Source organism: Brassica rapa, chromosome A02 (genome assembly GCF_000309985.2).
Source record: "Brassica rapa cultivar Chiifu-401-42 chromosome A02, CAAS_Brap_v3.01, whole genome shotgun sequence".
Taxonomy (NCBI): domain Eukaryota; kingdom Viridiplantae; phylum Streptophyta; class Magnoliopsida; order Brassicales; family Brassicaceae; genus Brassica; species Brassica rapa.
The window spans coordinates 18,034,526-18,050,675 of record NC_024796.2 but is presented as its reverse complement, the minus strand read 5'-3'; the positions used below and the strand labels follow the sequence as shown (position 1 = coordinate 18,050,675).

At 33.3% G+C, this 16,150-nt stretch overlaps 1 protein-coding gene across 1 annotated transcript; it reads left to right on the top strand.

Moving 5' to 3' along the window:
- Positions 1-5,607: 5,607 nt before the first annotated feature.
- Positions 5,608-15,694, top strand: LOC117131872 (protein FAR-RED ELONGATED HYPOCOTYL 3-like). The gene is made up of 2 exons (XM_033284803.1): positions 5,608-10,659; positions 10,901-15,694. Exon 1 carries the CDS (start codon positions 6,801-6,803, stop codon positions 8,613-8,615), a length of 1,815 nt encoding a protein of 604 aa, XP_033140694.1. The 5' UTR covers positions 5,608-6,800; the 3' UTR covers positions 8,616-10,659; positions 10,901-15,694.
- The last annotated feature ends 456 nt before the right edge of the window (positions 15,695-16,150 follow it).

The following is a 16,150-nucleotide window of genomic DNA, read 5'->3' as shown; positions in this document are numbered from 1 at the left end:
TTTTCTTCGGTATCTTGTGTCTAACGTGAATATATTTATAGTTTGGTTTTCACTATTCAGAATATATTGAAACGGTGTTGATATTTCCACTCCTTATTACACTATATTTCACTGGCGGTTCAAATATATATTGAAGCCTAACCCAACTTCTTTGTATGTTTATATTTTTTTTTTGTACATACATTTTTTTATTATTAGAAAAATTACAAATGGGAAATACTACCCTAATATGTGTATTTTATATCACATTTACACATGTATGAATATTGTATTTACTATGTATTTTAATACAATATATAATTATTAAAAACTTATACAATATTATTTTGTTTCGTACCGAGATAAGATTCATGCAAGTGTTAAGAGAGATTTGATAAATCAATTTGACCCTTTCCTAGCTCAAAGGAAAACAAATGTGAAATCAATTCGTTCAATCGTTCATTATATAAAATGTAATATTGTGACTATGACTTTTATATTTCTAATATCTATAGATTAAAAATTATAATTTCTTCTAATCCATTCACTCCGCGCATGGTGCGGGTTATCACCTAGTCTAAACTATTAAAGATGAAGTACAAATATAAACAAACTCTAAAATTAACTATTTAATTACATCTAATCCCACTGAGATACTAATTAATCTTAACTTTCAGTATTTATTGCATTTTCCGAATTTTAATCATACTTACCTAATTTATTTCATAATTAATTCCTTACAAATAATAAATGTAGTTAACTCATTTTATGTAACAATATATATTTTCACTTTCATTATTAAGTGGTAATTTCTTTAATCAAAACTACTTCCTATAATCTAGCTTAAGCCTAAGGGTCTAACTGGTGACCATTATAGGAACATTAAGAATGAATAGTGAAAAATTGCAGAGAAATAAAATTATAGGAATGAAAAGGAAGATTATTCCTTATTAATTTTAATGAGGAACAAATTTGTTCTACATTCTTCTACAATGAAAGGAATGAAGGAAAAAAATATTCCTTTTAAATGGTAAGAAAATTAGGAATAGTAAAGAATGCATTATTCCCTTCATTCCTTAGTCACCAGTTAGACCCTAAATAATACTCCACCCGTTTCAATTTAGATGATGTTTTAGGTGATTTTTATTGTTTCACAGTAGATGATGTTTTTAGATATTTAAGTAATTTTAATTTTATTGAAAACTATGTAGCAAATTGTATTTTTACTATTTTTGTTTATAGTTAGATAAATTAATTTTAAATTATATTTCTAAATTTTTTAAGAAAAATTAAAATTTTAAATATGTGTATAAAAATTCAAAACTTCGTGTATTATTGAACGGAGGAGTATTTACTAAAAACTGATTAGTTAAGAATATGATATTTACTAAAGAATCTTTCATTTTACGCTCATACATCAAAAAAATAATATTTATATTTAAGTAATCGATTATAGAAAAATCTATATGTTTTGTCTTTATTTCAGTCACTAATCGGTTAAATATATATGAAAATATAACTACAAAATCATAGAGCATCCCAATATTCGTTTGATATTAACTACAATAGATCTATAATTTCACATGAAATTAAACAATTTATATAATATATAAATACAATATAAATTAATCTGTAGATATATTATTATTTTTATATGTTCATATAAACAATAATCAAATATAAATTGAATACAATAAGAAATATATGTGATACAAGTGACTGTTTGAAAAAGAAAAGATAATATTTAATGTAATAAGTTAAAGTATTATAATTAGAAATGTCATATTAATCAATTATTTAATATATATAAATCATTAATATACATAAAAAAGAGAAATTTATATATAAAAAGTAAATATAAATACCCGTGCTCCTCTAGTATATTATAAAATAGAAAAAGTATAAAAAAGAAAAAAAAAACTTATTAATCTGACTTTTCCAATTTTCGTTTGGATCCATGTCTAGCAGCTAGTGATATACCATAGATTTTACTCATTTTTAACGATGGTACATAGGTGCTTTTAGATACATTATAGTTTTTTTTTTGAGTCTTTTAGTATGTTGTCAGATTTTGGAGTGATTTGGAGGAAAGTCGGGATTTTGATGCATTTTGGAGATAAAATAAAAAAGATATGTAGCTGACTATCGAACAGCCCAGCAGACGATGATTGAAGATGATAATCAATCGACACACACCTTATGTTGTCGATCGACCGAAACATGCAAAGACCAGACTTGGTTACAACTGACTTTAAGCCCAAGCCCACAAGAATTACCAAATTGTTCCTGACGAATTTTAACCTAATATTTATGTACTCTGCCATTGTTCTAGGCAACATACGCTTTCACACTTTCACACAGAAAAATACTTAGAATTTTAGGTTTGGAGAGAAGATCCAAGACTCCTTCAGAGATTTGTGATTGGAACTTTATATTTTTCTACTCCTATCTATTTTATGCAGTTCATTCATTATCTTGTTATGAATTGCTCAGCTGAGTAGTTCTCTTTATTAGATTTAGGGTTCAAATATTTATGAAAGATTAGCCCTAAATATAGAATTTCTAAGTGTTAGGATATCAATCAATTGAACTGTTCTTTAATGCATGTGTTCTAGAGTAGCTAACTAGGACCTTGTCTATAGATATTACGGAGCAAACGAAAGCATGGTCCTATGTCTGAACTAGTTTACATTGTGTTAGGATTACCAGAAACAAGCGACAACTGATTTAGTTTAACCTAGTGAACAAGTCAAACCCGTGCGGTAAAGCTTGCTGGAAGGAATGTCGATCGGCAATTCAGTAGTTGCATCGATCGACGGGCTGAAAGGTGTATCGATCAACAATCTATAATTGGTATCGATCGACACTTTCTCAAGACCTCAGCTCAAGACCAACAAGCGACAGCTGAGGTCTTTGATCTGGCAATAGATAGTCTAAAAATACGGAAGTTGATCGACTATTCTATAGTTTGAGTTTTAGAATATCCAACATACACTTAGTCTCTGAATCTCTATAATTCTGACTGTCTAAATAGAAACCCCAAGTCTAACGCCTTTCATATTTGTTTCTAAATTCCAATCAATCAACCGAGCAATTACCTTGCTCATACCACTGCTATTTACATTTAAACATGTTTGTCAAGATTAACCACAAAACTACTAGATCTTTTATGTATCTTAGCTCTCTGTGAATTTGATCCTTAAATATTACAACTCGATTTTTTATTTGAAAGTGTACAAATCACTCGTTAGGTTATTTGAGTGATATCGACCACTTGCTGATTTCCTGCCATAATTTATGACCAGAATCAATATTCGTAGTAAACGTTAGCCGAAACTATATCATCAATAGTAGTTAAACCTATTAGACGAATCTGCCTTGATAAGAAATTAATCATTGAGGACAATCATATACACTTGTTGTACCATTATCATCAATAGTATGGATTTAATATGTTTTTGGTTTTACGGACATAATAATTCATAGTTATACAGAAATACTTTTGTTGTAGTGCAACTGAAAGCACAAACATCCTTTGTCTTAGAAAAACACCAACATGGCAGCATCTATAGTTGGTTATTTTGTTATAGGCCATTTGCAAGAAGAAAAAAATGCTAACTAAGTTACACGAATGTGGTTTAATTCAATGCGACTGTCATACAATAATGGCATATTATTATTATTTAATGCCTGACTGCCTGCCATACAAAAATCCTTGCAAAATTCAAAACTCATATGGTTGAAAATTAATTGAATAATGGAAATGATTGCATGATCTCTGTTTTAGGTGTTGTCATAGGGAAATGGGTCATTTCATACACTCGACACTGTGCTAAAATATAACCAACATTTATTATATTTAAATTTCATACATGAACAACAAAATTTAGGTATATCTATATTTTGATTGCGTCTTCGTAGTCAAAAATTATGGATACTTATGTGTTAATTAGAAATTAATACTTGGCTTTCTGTTTCAAATAATAAATAGTTAATAAAAAATACTTCATTTAGGTTGATTGAGAGGGGAATTGAACGTTATAACTTTTCCACCATTCAGCGACTATGCCAAATCCAATTTTTTTTTTTTGACGTCAAACGGCCATTTTATTACTCAAACGGCTAAATCCAATTCATGTATTGTTATCTATCATTTTTTATTTATACCCCTTGTTCGGAAACTTGCTAGGCGCTATGCGTGCAGTGCAGCTGGGCCTAACGATTTATTGAAAAAACAGGAAAATATCGGAGAGTATGCGGGGAAGAATTTTTTGTATTTATATATAATACTCTATTTATACATATATTACCAATTTTTATGTATAATACATATATTTTTCCTATATACATAATATATATTAGTATTAGTGATCTTTCAATAACAAAATTATTGTAATTGCTGTGGTTTGGTGGTTAGTGGGCTTATTTTTAGATTGAAAAAGCCCAAGTTCGAGTCAAATACAACATATTTTGGGTCTTTTTTATTGTTTTTAATGACATTATGGTAATTATATCATTATAGGGATTCTGCAATCTTTTTTTTGGTCTCCGCCAGACATTATACATGTCAAAAACCTCGAAATCTATGTGTTTTCTTCTTGTTTTTGCATCAGATGCATACATATGTTATTCTATATTGATTTAAGGGCTTATTTGTAAAATAGCCATATTTCACCAATAAATTAAGAATAACACATTGATTTTGACATTATTAGGAAGTTGATTGTTTGTGGTTTTTACTTTAGTTTTTAGTTTTTGTTTTTGCAAAAACCATTTTTCATCCAATCAAGTATTAGTTTTTGTTTTTGTAGAAACCATTTTATTTGCCAATCAAGATTTCTAATAAATAGATTCCCTAAAATTTAGGGAAACTAGTTTTTGAAAAGTTTAACCAATTTGTGAAGAAAAACCAAAAACCAACTTTTATTAGCTTTTAAAATAAAAAACGAATTTTGATTTTTTGGGTAGAAACTACAACATTTAATTAATTAATAATTAATAAATAATATTTTCATAAAGATAAATAATCATAAAATTTTTTGGTACATTAGCTATAATTTAAAAAATAATGTGATATAATTTATTTGTGTTTAATATCTGTAAAATAAATTTATATAGTTTATAAATTAATTAATTTTGAAACTTAGTTATTAATTTCTCTATATAAATAATAGAATAATTTTAATAATTACTAGTCACATTATAAATAACTAAAATTATAAAAACATAATATGTTTTAGTAATACAATATATTGTATTAGTCATGAAAAATAAAAATAGCCATTCAATTTTAAGAAAATATAAATAATTTATATGAGAAATTTTATAATTATTTTCAAAATTTTAAGTATTTTTATTTTTATATAATTTATAATTTTTAAGAAAAACTATTTCTATTTATATAAGAAAAATTTCTAAGTAGTTTCAAACTTTTAAATATTTTTGTTTTTTTGCAATTTATATAAATTTTACGATAAATATTTTATTATAATATACTTTTTTATAAAACTATAATAATTAAAATATGTTATTGTATTTTATTTTAAAATAATTATCACAAGATTTTGATAATTTTAATTGTAAATATAAATATTTATTTCTATTTTGTTGTATTATTTCAAACTGACGCATTAATTAATTTTTGAAAAATAAAAAAATACTGAAAAACTAAAAACCAAAATCAAAATCTAAAAACCAAAAACCAAAAACTAAAAGCTGAAAACCAAAAACCAAAATCTAAAAACCAAAAACTAAAATCTAAAAACCAAAAACTTAAACTAAAAACTACCGAAACAATCATCACCTTGATCTCATAGCATTTGTCATATATTTCCCGGGTTTGTCCTTTTTTTTGAACCAGTTGCCAGTTAAAGGAAAAAAATTTGTGATCAATATTTGTGGTGATTATTGCGGCATGGTCGCGGCGGTAGTAGTTATCGGAGCGGTGATATTGGTTATCGCACCAACGGTGGCGGTGACTACAAAGATGATCACTACGGCAAGAGTGATTAAGGACGATACAGAGGTTGTCAATCCAAAAGAAACCGTCATCATTCATACAATGATTAATATGAATGTGATGATCGGAGAAAGATATAATGTTATGGAAGAAGATAAACAGAGTAAATAGAATAGAACATTCTACATATAATATAGTTCATAATAATGAAATTAATAACAGTGGAAGTAATGTTTATTCCCTATCAACCCAAAATTTCCATAAACTAAACCCAAAACACTAATCACTAAATCCTAAAAAAAAATATAAACCCTAACCCTGATATTAAAATATGCACACAGTACATAATATGAGGCATTATTTAAATATAGTAGCAACAAACGAAATAGCATAATACATATTAATGTTCAATTTTGAATTGTCTATGATTGCAGTGAAGGAGGTAATGCTTACCCCAAAGTCAACCCAAACTTTCCATAAACTAAACTCAAAACACTAATCACTAAACCCTTAAAGGAAATATAAACCCTAATCCAATATCAAATATGCACATAGTACATAAGAAGCATTATCAAAATAAAATAGTAACAAACGAAATAACATAGTATATATTAATGTTCAAATTGTGAAATGTATATGATTCCATGGAAGGAAGTAATGATTATCCCAAAGTCAACACAAACGTTCCATGAACCAAACACAACACACTAATCAATAAACCATAAAAGAAAATATAAATTCTAACTCAAATATTAAAATATACACACAATACATAATATGAAATATTATTAAAATAGAATAGTAACAAACAAAATAGCATAGTACATATTGTTCAAATAGCATAGTATTACCGAAAACTTACATGACAAACGAGGAAGCATCGACTGTAACACCATCTTGGTCTGCAGATTTCAAAAGCAGTTTCAAAAGCGGAGACGACATATCTAGCATAGATTATAGATTTGGTGATGGTTGTGATGAGACGGAAACTGCAGCTGAGACTGAAACTGCAGCTGAGACAGAAACCGCTCCTGAGAAGGACACCACAGCTAATATGGATGGCAGTGGTAATATGTATGTTGAGCAGCTACCTTTAGTAAAATGTAGTCAAGTTATAGAGAAATGGAGAGATGCTATGGGTCTGTACCTTCTGCAGGAATTTCCAAACAAGAGATCACTTCAAGAGGTGGTGGATAGAGCTGCATTTGGTTGCAGCTTTCGTTATGTTATTAAAAAATCTGATCGAAAACGGTTGGTGTTAAAATGTTGTGAAGCAAACTGTAAATGGGGATTGCGAGCTGCGAGGATTCGAGAGACAGAAATTTTTTCTATTGGGAGGTACTGGGGTGTGCATACATGCTCTTGGACTAATCAAAGTAATAGCTGCAACAGCAAGAGGAAAGGATCTGCAGAATTAGTTGCAACTTTTTTGAATGAGGAATATCCTGGAAAACTGATGACTCCTGTTCCGAGAGATATCATAGACTTAATTAAGTTAAGACTGGGTGTATCGGTAACTTACTCCACAGCCTTGAGAGGGAAAAATCTAGCTATGCGTGTGTTGCGTGGTAATTCAGAAGACAGCTACAAGATGTTGCCTAGCTACTTGTACATGTTAGAGCAGGTTAATTCCGGAACAACAACAGAGGTGAAGTTGGATGAGGCAGGTAAGTTCAAGTACCTTTTCATAGCTTTAGGAGCTTGCATTGAAGGGTTTAAGGCCATGAGGAAAGTGATTCTTGTGGATGCTACATTTTTGAAGAACGGATATGGTGGGGTACTAGTATTTGCTAAAGCTCAAGATCCTAATCGTCACCATTATCCCCTCGCGTTTGCGGTACTTGACGGTGAGAATAATGCTAGTTGGACTTGGTTTTTCGAGATGCTCAAAACTGTTATACCGGACTCTTCTGAAATAGTTTTTATGAGCGATAGAAATCAGAGCCTCATCACTGCTGTAGCTAATGTGTATCCACAATCTCACCATGGCCATTGTATATGGCATCTAGCTCAGAATGTGAGAAACCATGCTTGTAACACCATCAAAGCCGTAGTGCCATGGAGATTTATGGAGTTGGCTAGGTATTACACAGTGCCTGAGTTCGAGGCTGCTTATGCATCTTTTAAGGTGAGATATCCTTCAGCCTGCAAGTATTTGGAGGAGAACACTAACAGAGCAACATGGGCTAGGGTCTACTTTCCAGGTTGTAGATACAACTTGGGCACTAGCAACAGTGTGGAGTCGATGAATACCGCGTTTAGGGACGCAAGGAGGTATGCCTTGATACCATTGTTGGATACAATCATCAAAAAAATATCTGACTGGTTTAATGAACATCGGAAGGACGCCGTGTCTGGATCACTTGATACCAAACTGGTTCCTCTGGTTGAGATCCATTTGCACAACTTATGGGGCAAAGCTGAGAAAACGCCAGTGCGTGAGCTGAATAGTTATGATCTTGAGTACGAGGTTACCGACACTGACAATGGGAAGGTTTATTTGGTGAATTTGATAGCGAAGTCGTGTAGCTGCAAGGTATTTGATTATGAAAAGTATCCTTGTCTTCATGGACTTTCTGCTTACTTATATTTCCTTGAGGTTCCTGCTGCTAATGGTCATCAACGTGAGGTCAACATAGAGTATCATCAGTTGTGCTCAAAGTATTACTGGACATAACTTTGGGCAATGGCTTATTACAGGACCATTTATTATGTGCTGGACAAGTCTGAATGGATTGTACCAGATCACATCAAAGAGCTCCAGATCATACCTCCGAAAAAGCTGACAAGGAAGGGAAGGAAAAAGGTTAATAGGAATCCATCAGTTGGAGAACAGCGTAAAAGGACACAAAACGTAAGGCGAGCGAGGACAAATTTTGGTTTTAATTGGCTGTTGTTTGGAATGCGTTCTAATCCTCCAAGTGAAACAAACTAAATCTTGGAATGTTGCTTTTTCTATGTTGCTTTTGCTATGTTGCTTTTGGTATGTTGAACTTGGAATGTTGTTGTTGTTAATTTTAATCGGGTTTGGACAACTACTAAGTATAATTGTTCCTGAATATACCCGAATTTGGTCCTTTATATATCCAATAAATGATATAAATTCTCCATCTTCTCTCTCTCTCTCTTCTCTCACTTCTCTCTCTCGAGACTCTTCTGCTTACTTTCTGAGGACAAAATATCGAAGATGCAAGGAGATGGTTCGGGTTCGTCAAGGAGAAGGGAAAATTCTGCAAGAAAATTGTGTTTCTGTCGCTTAGATGCCGAAATAAGACAAGCTTGGACAGACAAGAACCCGGGGCGACGATTTTATGGCTGTCCGCGTTATAAGGTATCCCAGCTGATGATAGAAATTGTGATCCAAGATTGAAAAATAAAGAAATTATTTACAATGGAATTTTTGGCAAGAGAAAAATGGATGCAACTACTTCAAATGGTTTGATGTAGAGGATGGTACAGAATGGCAAAAAATGGCTTTGATTGAAGCCCGAGATGAGATCCAAGAGAAGAGTAGGGTGATCGAGCAGTTAAATCAAACCATTGCAGAACTCACAATTAATTTGGAGAGGATCCAACAAGAAGAGGAAATTGTTAGAGACTTTCAAAATCTCTATGTTTAATGGTGTGAGAAAGTTTTATTCTAAGTTTACTTACTTATGTTTCCCTGTATTGGAACCTATGTATTTTCTAAGTCTGTGCACTGTCGAACTTATGTTGCAACTATGGAAAACCAAGGAAAACTAGTAAAACAAGGTGTTACTATGATCGTAAATAAAAGATATTTACTTGACATCATCCCCTCTAACCCAACACAAAATTGTTAATGCACAAACACATTCACTTCACTACCGCCCTAATTCATCAACATAAACTCCTCCTGAAATTATATTAGTGAAAAAACTAAACTAATTCATCGTCATCACATTTTCTATTATGCATTGTATAGTCTTTCCAAGTTCATTTTCTTAATAAGAGCAGCTTACAAAGGACTATTCTACAATTCTCGTGCTTTCGAAAATATTCTTGCAATTATCAGTTAAAACTTGAATGGCAATGAGGGAAAATAACAAGTAAAACCTTCTTAACCAATTTAAATTATACGTAAAACTAAAAAATGTTGAAATCAAAAAAAATAGAACTATGACGAAATTTGGTAACACCTGAAACTTCAGTATAACTATGAGCAAATATTTTGGGGGGGGGGGGGGAAAACTAAAAAAAATTTCGCGCCTAATCGATAATATTCCAAAAATCTCAATTATTTCGGTCAAAAAGTAGACTCCCTCTCTGCTCTCCGTCTCGTCTCGTCTACTGTGCTCTGTCTCACTTTAGTCAATTATTTCTCTCTCTCTCTCTCCTCTGAGACAAATCCTCTCCTCTCTCTCTTTACTCTCTTCTCATCTCGTTGATATCTACCGACCTCCCTTCCTCATCTTATCTACTCCACTCCTCCTCCTCCTCACACTCTTCCCTCCCTCATCTTATCTATTTCAAAATTCCCTCTACTGACGATGACTCACCAGTACCAAGAGATGAAGGACATGAAGAAACACAAGAAACACTACGACATGTTAGGCTACATTTGCGATGCCCAGTATGAAATTCCTACCCGTTGTCCATGTGGCGGTGAAATCAAGACAGATGTTTCTCCAAATCCTAAGTATCACCACGATTTCGATACCTTGCCTGGGAGTAGGTACTTCACCTGCAAGAATTATGAGGTAATTTCCTTCTTTGTAGAACTAAATTAAACTTAGTTATACTCTGGGTAAACCAAATTTAATTAAACTTAGTGAGACTTAGTTATACTGAGTGAAACCTAGTTATACTCTGGGTAAAACTGTGTTAATCCTACTGAGTGAAACCTAGTTATACTCTGGGTAAAACTGTTTTAATCCTACTAAGTGAAACCTAGTTATACTCTGGGTAAAACTGAGTTATACTATGCATGAAACTGTGTAGGACGATGGGATGCACTTTCGTCAGCCATGGGCTTTTGGTGTTGAGGATGAAGTGAGGCGCCTAAGGATGGAGGTGAATGATATGGCTGAAGAGATTGCTAAGCTTAAGAGGATTATTACCTCTACCTCTCGTCCATGAGATTCTCAAATCTCAAGTTCTTACTATGGATGTGCTAAAAATAAGAACTTTGCTTTGTATTCCCTATCTATTTCCAGTTTCGGTTACAAGTCTTTTTTTTGTTCTGTTAAGACTTGTATAAGTACTACTAGGTTTGTTCTGTTAAGTCTTTGAATCTTATCTAATGTTAGACTTATTATGTGGTTATGTTAAGAACTTTGTTTGTCTTGAGTGTTAGCTTAGTGGATTTCATTTCAATTGGTAATATGTCATATAATTATCATTCACCTAAAACGAGACAAATCTAATAACAATATTACAACACTAATATAACATAACAACTTAGTCATAACATAGTTAAAGTTGTAAATCCACATCACAATCGAGATAAACATTCAAACTTCGTTTGTCTTTAACAAAAAAAAATGATTTAACATAAAACATCCAGAAACTTTGTTTCACTCAACTCCACTCGACTTCACTTGGTTTTCTGTTTTTTGCCTTTCCCCACAGACTTCTGGGTTTTCTTTCTTTTGCCTTTCCCTTGTGATTCTGCTTCTTCAACCTCTACTACTTTGCCTTGTGCTTCCTTGACAAACTCCTCAAGCGGGGCCAATCTCCCATCCAGCTGGTCAACTTTCTTGTCAATTTTCCTCATCAGTTTCATTGTTTTTTTCAGCATATTCATAACATCTCCCAGCTGAATCGACTGCTCACCTACCTGTACTCCATCCCCTGTTGCATCTTCAATTGGTTCTGGCTGTTTTTCACGCCCAGCTACATCTTCGTCGAACATGTCTTTAAAAAAAACCTTCTGCCCTGCATCCAGACACTTCTCCCAACTGTCCACAGCTATATCAGATTGATCAACATCGTCTTCATCTTCCATAATCTCATCCAAAAGGCTATCTTTTCGTGAAGTTTTGGTGGGGATGATGCTGTCAATATCCTGTCACACACATAAATAATTTTAAAACTTAGCAATTTCTAATGTCTAAAAAGAAAATAAGTACTACCTTACTTCTACCACAGTTTCACTTTATTCCTACCCTAGTTCCCTTTCTAGTACTACCTTACTTCTACCACAGTTTCACTTTATTCCTACCCTAGTTCTACCACAGTTCACAGGAAGACTTACAGTTGTGTTACCCAGTTCCTTGTTTATCACAGAAAGTGACACCCCTGTCATTCCATTTCGTTTAAAGTAGGACTTGCACATCCTCGGACAGTCGCGACCAGCTCCAACCACAGTCTCTCTGAACGCTATTCCTAGCTTCGGAATTGCCTCGAATGCAAGAAGCTGTTACACACAACATTTTTGAATTAGTAAACAACAATGCTGTCAGACTGGTTTAATGGGATTTTGCATACCTCTAATGGAACACAGAAACCTGGTAGCGGCCATAATGTTTTCTCTTTCACCACCCCTCTAAAATGCTTCATTGTGTGAGAGATCTCCTTCAGCATGTAATCATAGGAAAATCTCCCCCACGGAAAGGACTTGCAGTACTCAAGATCATCCACTGCTCTCTGGAACACCTCCAATACATCATTAGCCTTGTGTCCAACCTTCGTTTGCGCACAAACAACCGAAGCTAAGAAGAAGAGAACCGCCATCTTCAGTCTGTCTTTGTGGGATCCCATGTTCACCAGCTTCTTCTTAACATCCTCTAACCTTCTCGGTTCTCCTTCCTTGAAATGACGATCAACGAACCTCGTCCCACCAAGCTCTTTGTAGCCGAGAGGATAGTTCTGGCAGAATAGCCCAGATATCAAACCATGTTCCCTCAGCCTGTAACGGATTGGAACCCCATTCACAATGAACCACACTTCTCTCAGCTTCTCGATACCAGCAGTACGCAACAACAACATCCACATTCCCTGAACCCTGTGGTTAGTCTCTATCTTCATGTGGAAAATGTGTCTGAATTGAGGATGCTCCGTGAACCAGCTCATCTCCGCGTTAGACAGCTTGGGTTTCAGATTTTTTAGCGTCTTAATCGCGCTAGCTATCATACACCTTGTCCCTAGCTTTATTTTTTTTCTGTACTCGGTTGGCTTGAAGAACATGCTGGTTGGTTTGATTGCCTCGATTGCCACATTTCCATTCAAACCCTGCAAGTTATACCAAAGTATTCACCACGTTATACCAAAGTATTCACCACGTTATACCAAAGTTATATCCAAGTCATACTAAAGTTATATCCAAGTTAGCTATATCTAACTTATATCCAAGTTATATCCAAGTTATATCCAAGTTATATCCGTTTACACAATTTCAGTTTACCTCTACCAAAACTAACATGTTATTCCTATACTTCCCCTAGTATTACTAGCATTAACACACTCAATTGAAAATTTGTTACATTTGTTACCTCTGGTTCAGTTGGATTCCCGGGTTCAGGTGGATTCTCATTGTCGTCTACATTTGCTAACTCTTCTCGGTCATTTTCTTCTTCAGAACCTTCATTCTCATTATCCTTTCCTTCTCCGTCTCCATTTCCTTCTCTGTCACCATTTCCTTCTCCAGAACCTTCAGTCTCTTCCTTCTCATCTGCTTCTTCTTGTTCTTCTTCAGCATCTTCATTCTCCTGGCTAGAATCATCGGAACGGTCGTCATGATCATTCTCTTCCTCTCCAGAACCGGCTTTCTGATTCTCTTCATCTCCAGAAGAAGGAGTTTCCTCATTCTCTTCTTCTTCAGATTAAGTCCCAATCGCCGGAGTTGCTGGAGGAGCTGGAGGAGATGGGCCAGCAGGACCTTTGTTCATTGTCACCGGAGCAGTTTCTAAAGCCACATCACTCGGCTCCGTTATCTCTGCTGTACTCTCCCTCGCGTCCTCACTCGTCTTCTCCGCCGAGACATCCGTCGTCTTCTCCGTCGAGACATCCGTCGTCTTCTCCGTCGAGACATCCGTCGTCACCTCCGTCGAGACATCCGTCGTCTTCTCCCTCGAGTCAACAATCTCCGTCGTCTTTGCCGTTCCCGTCGATTCAACATTCTCCGTCGTCGTCTTCTCAATATTATCGGAGGTCGTCTTTACAAACTTCACTTTCCAAACCTCTTCCTTCGTTGGATTATCCTTCCTCTTACCACCTCCTCTCGTTTCGACCACCATATCACAATCGTTGTTGGCTCTTCTGAACTCACCGATTGATTTTCAAAACTAGGGTTTCTTCTCGTTTAAAGTGGAGTGAAAAGAGGGGGAGAAATGGAGTCGAATGAATTAATCAATTGGAGGATTTAGGGAAATTGTAAAGGGTTTGATAAAACCGACAGATTTGGTTTGGTTTCGAAGGATGGGTTCGGTTTTGAGGGATTGGTTTGGTTTCCAGGGATTGGTTAAACGGTTAAACGATTTGGTTCAATTGAATTGACTATACATCCGGGTCGGGTCACTGCGGATAGGTTATACCCTGATACAACTTGTAAATACTTCATTTATTCCAGGGTTTTTTGTCATTTCCGCCTTTTTTTATTTTAAAAATAAATATTTATCTTTCTGTTTATATGGGTGTCTTTCTGAGATTGCCTCTCTAATTCTGGTCAGGATTATAGGTATAAATAGAAAATGATAGATAACAAAACCAGTGAATTGGATTTGGCAAAGTGGTTGAGTGGTGGATGAATTATAGCTCTAACCAAGGTTTGATACTACTTTTAACCAATTTAAAAATAAGTAATTTTATTAACTATTATTCTTTTAAGCAAAAAAAATCATGTATTAATTTCTAATTGACATGTAAACAATCTATTAACTCCACATAAGCATATGTAAGTATGGATATACCCAAATGTTGTTGATGTATGAAATTTGAATATATTCAATGTTGGTGTATGTTTTAGCAAGTGTATGTATTGATCGAGACTACGACTCTATGTTGATGTATGAAATAGCCGATTTCCCGTACATTAGTTTTGAGGTATATTAATATTCTTTTAGAACTTAACATTTCTTGTAGAAGTTGCAATTGGGGTTTATTATAGGTGATACTAGTTTAAGATCCGCGTCCTAGCGGAATGAACATTTTATGTACACATTATTTTACATATTATTATTTGCTTAACGTGTTTTTTACATATTATGAAACAATTAATAAATATATATTAAATAAATGAAAAACTACTGTTACATATAAAATTAAATTGACACAAATTCATAAATTAAAGAAATCACTTTTGTTTATTTACAATTATTTTGTGGTAATGGTTAAGTGGTGGATGAATTATAGCTCTAACCAAGGTTTGATACCCCTTTTAAACAATTTTTTTCCCACTAGAAAGTAATTTATTTCATTCAAAAGAAACACACAAGAGCCCATATGAAAATGGCTACAAGAACCCATACATGAGTGACTCAAAACATAAATTCGGAGATGAATGAACAATCTCCATCCATAAAAGCCCACATAAAGGCGGCTATTTAAACCCACACCGGAGAAGCTTACAGTACCAAGAAACCAAAACTGAAACTAATTTAAAAATAAGTAATTTTATCAACTATTATTCTTTTAAACAAAAAAATCATGTATTAATCTCTAATTGACACGTAAACAATCTATTAACTCCACATAAGCATCTGTAATCTTTGACTAACGGAGACAAAGTATGGATATACCCAAATGTTGTTGTTGATGTATGAAATTTGAATATATTCAATGTTGGTGTATGTTTTAGCAAGTGTATGTATTGACCGAGACCATGACCCTATATTGATGTATGAAATTGGCGATTTCCCGTACATTAGTTTTGAGGTATATTAATATTCTTTTAGAACTTAAAATTTCTTGTAGAAGTTGCAATTGGGTTTTATTATAGGTGACACTAGTTTAAGATCCGCGTCCTAGCAGAATGAACATTTTATGTACACATTATTTTACATATTATTATATGCTTAACGTTTTTTACATATTATGAAACAATTAATAAATATATATTAAATAATTGAAAAACTACTGTTACATATAAAATTAAACTGACACAAATTCATAAATTAAAGAAATTACTTTTATTTATTTACAATTAATTTTTGGTAATCTCCATTTTGTATTGTATGTAACTAAATTTAAATAATTTTAACATAGATATATAATATATTTTTAATATGAATATCTATTAAATGAAACTTCCTC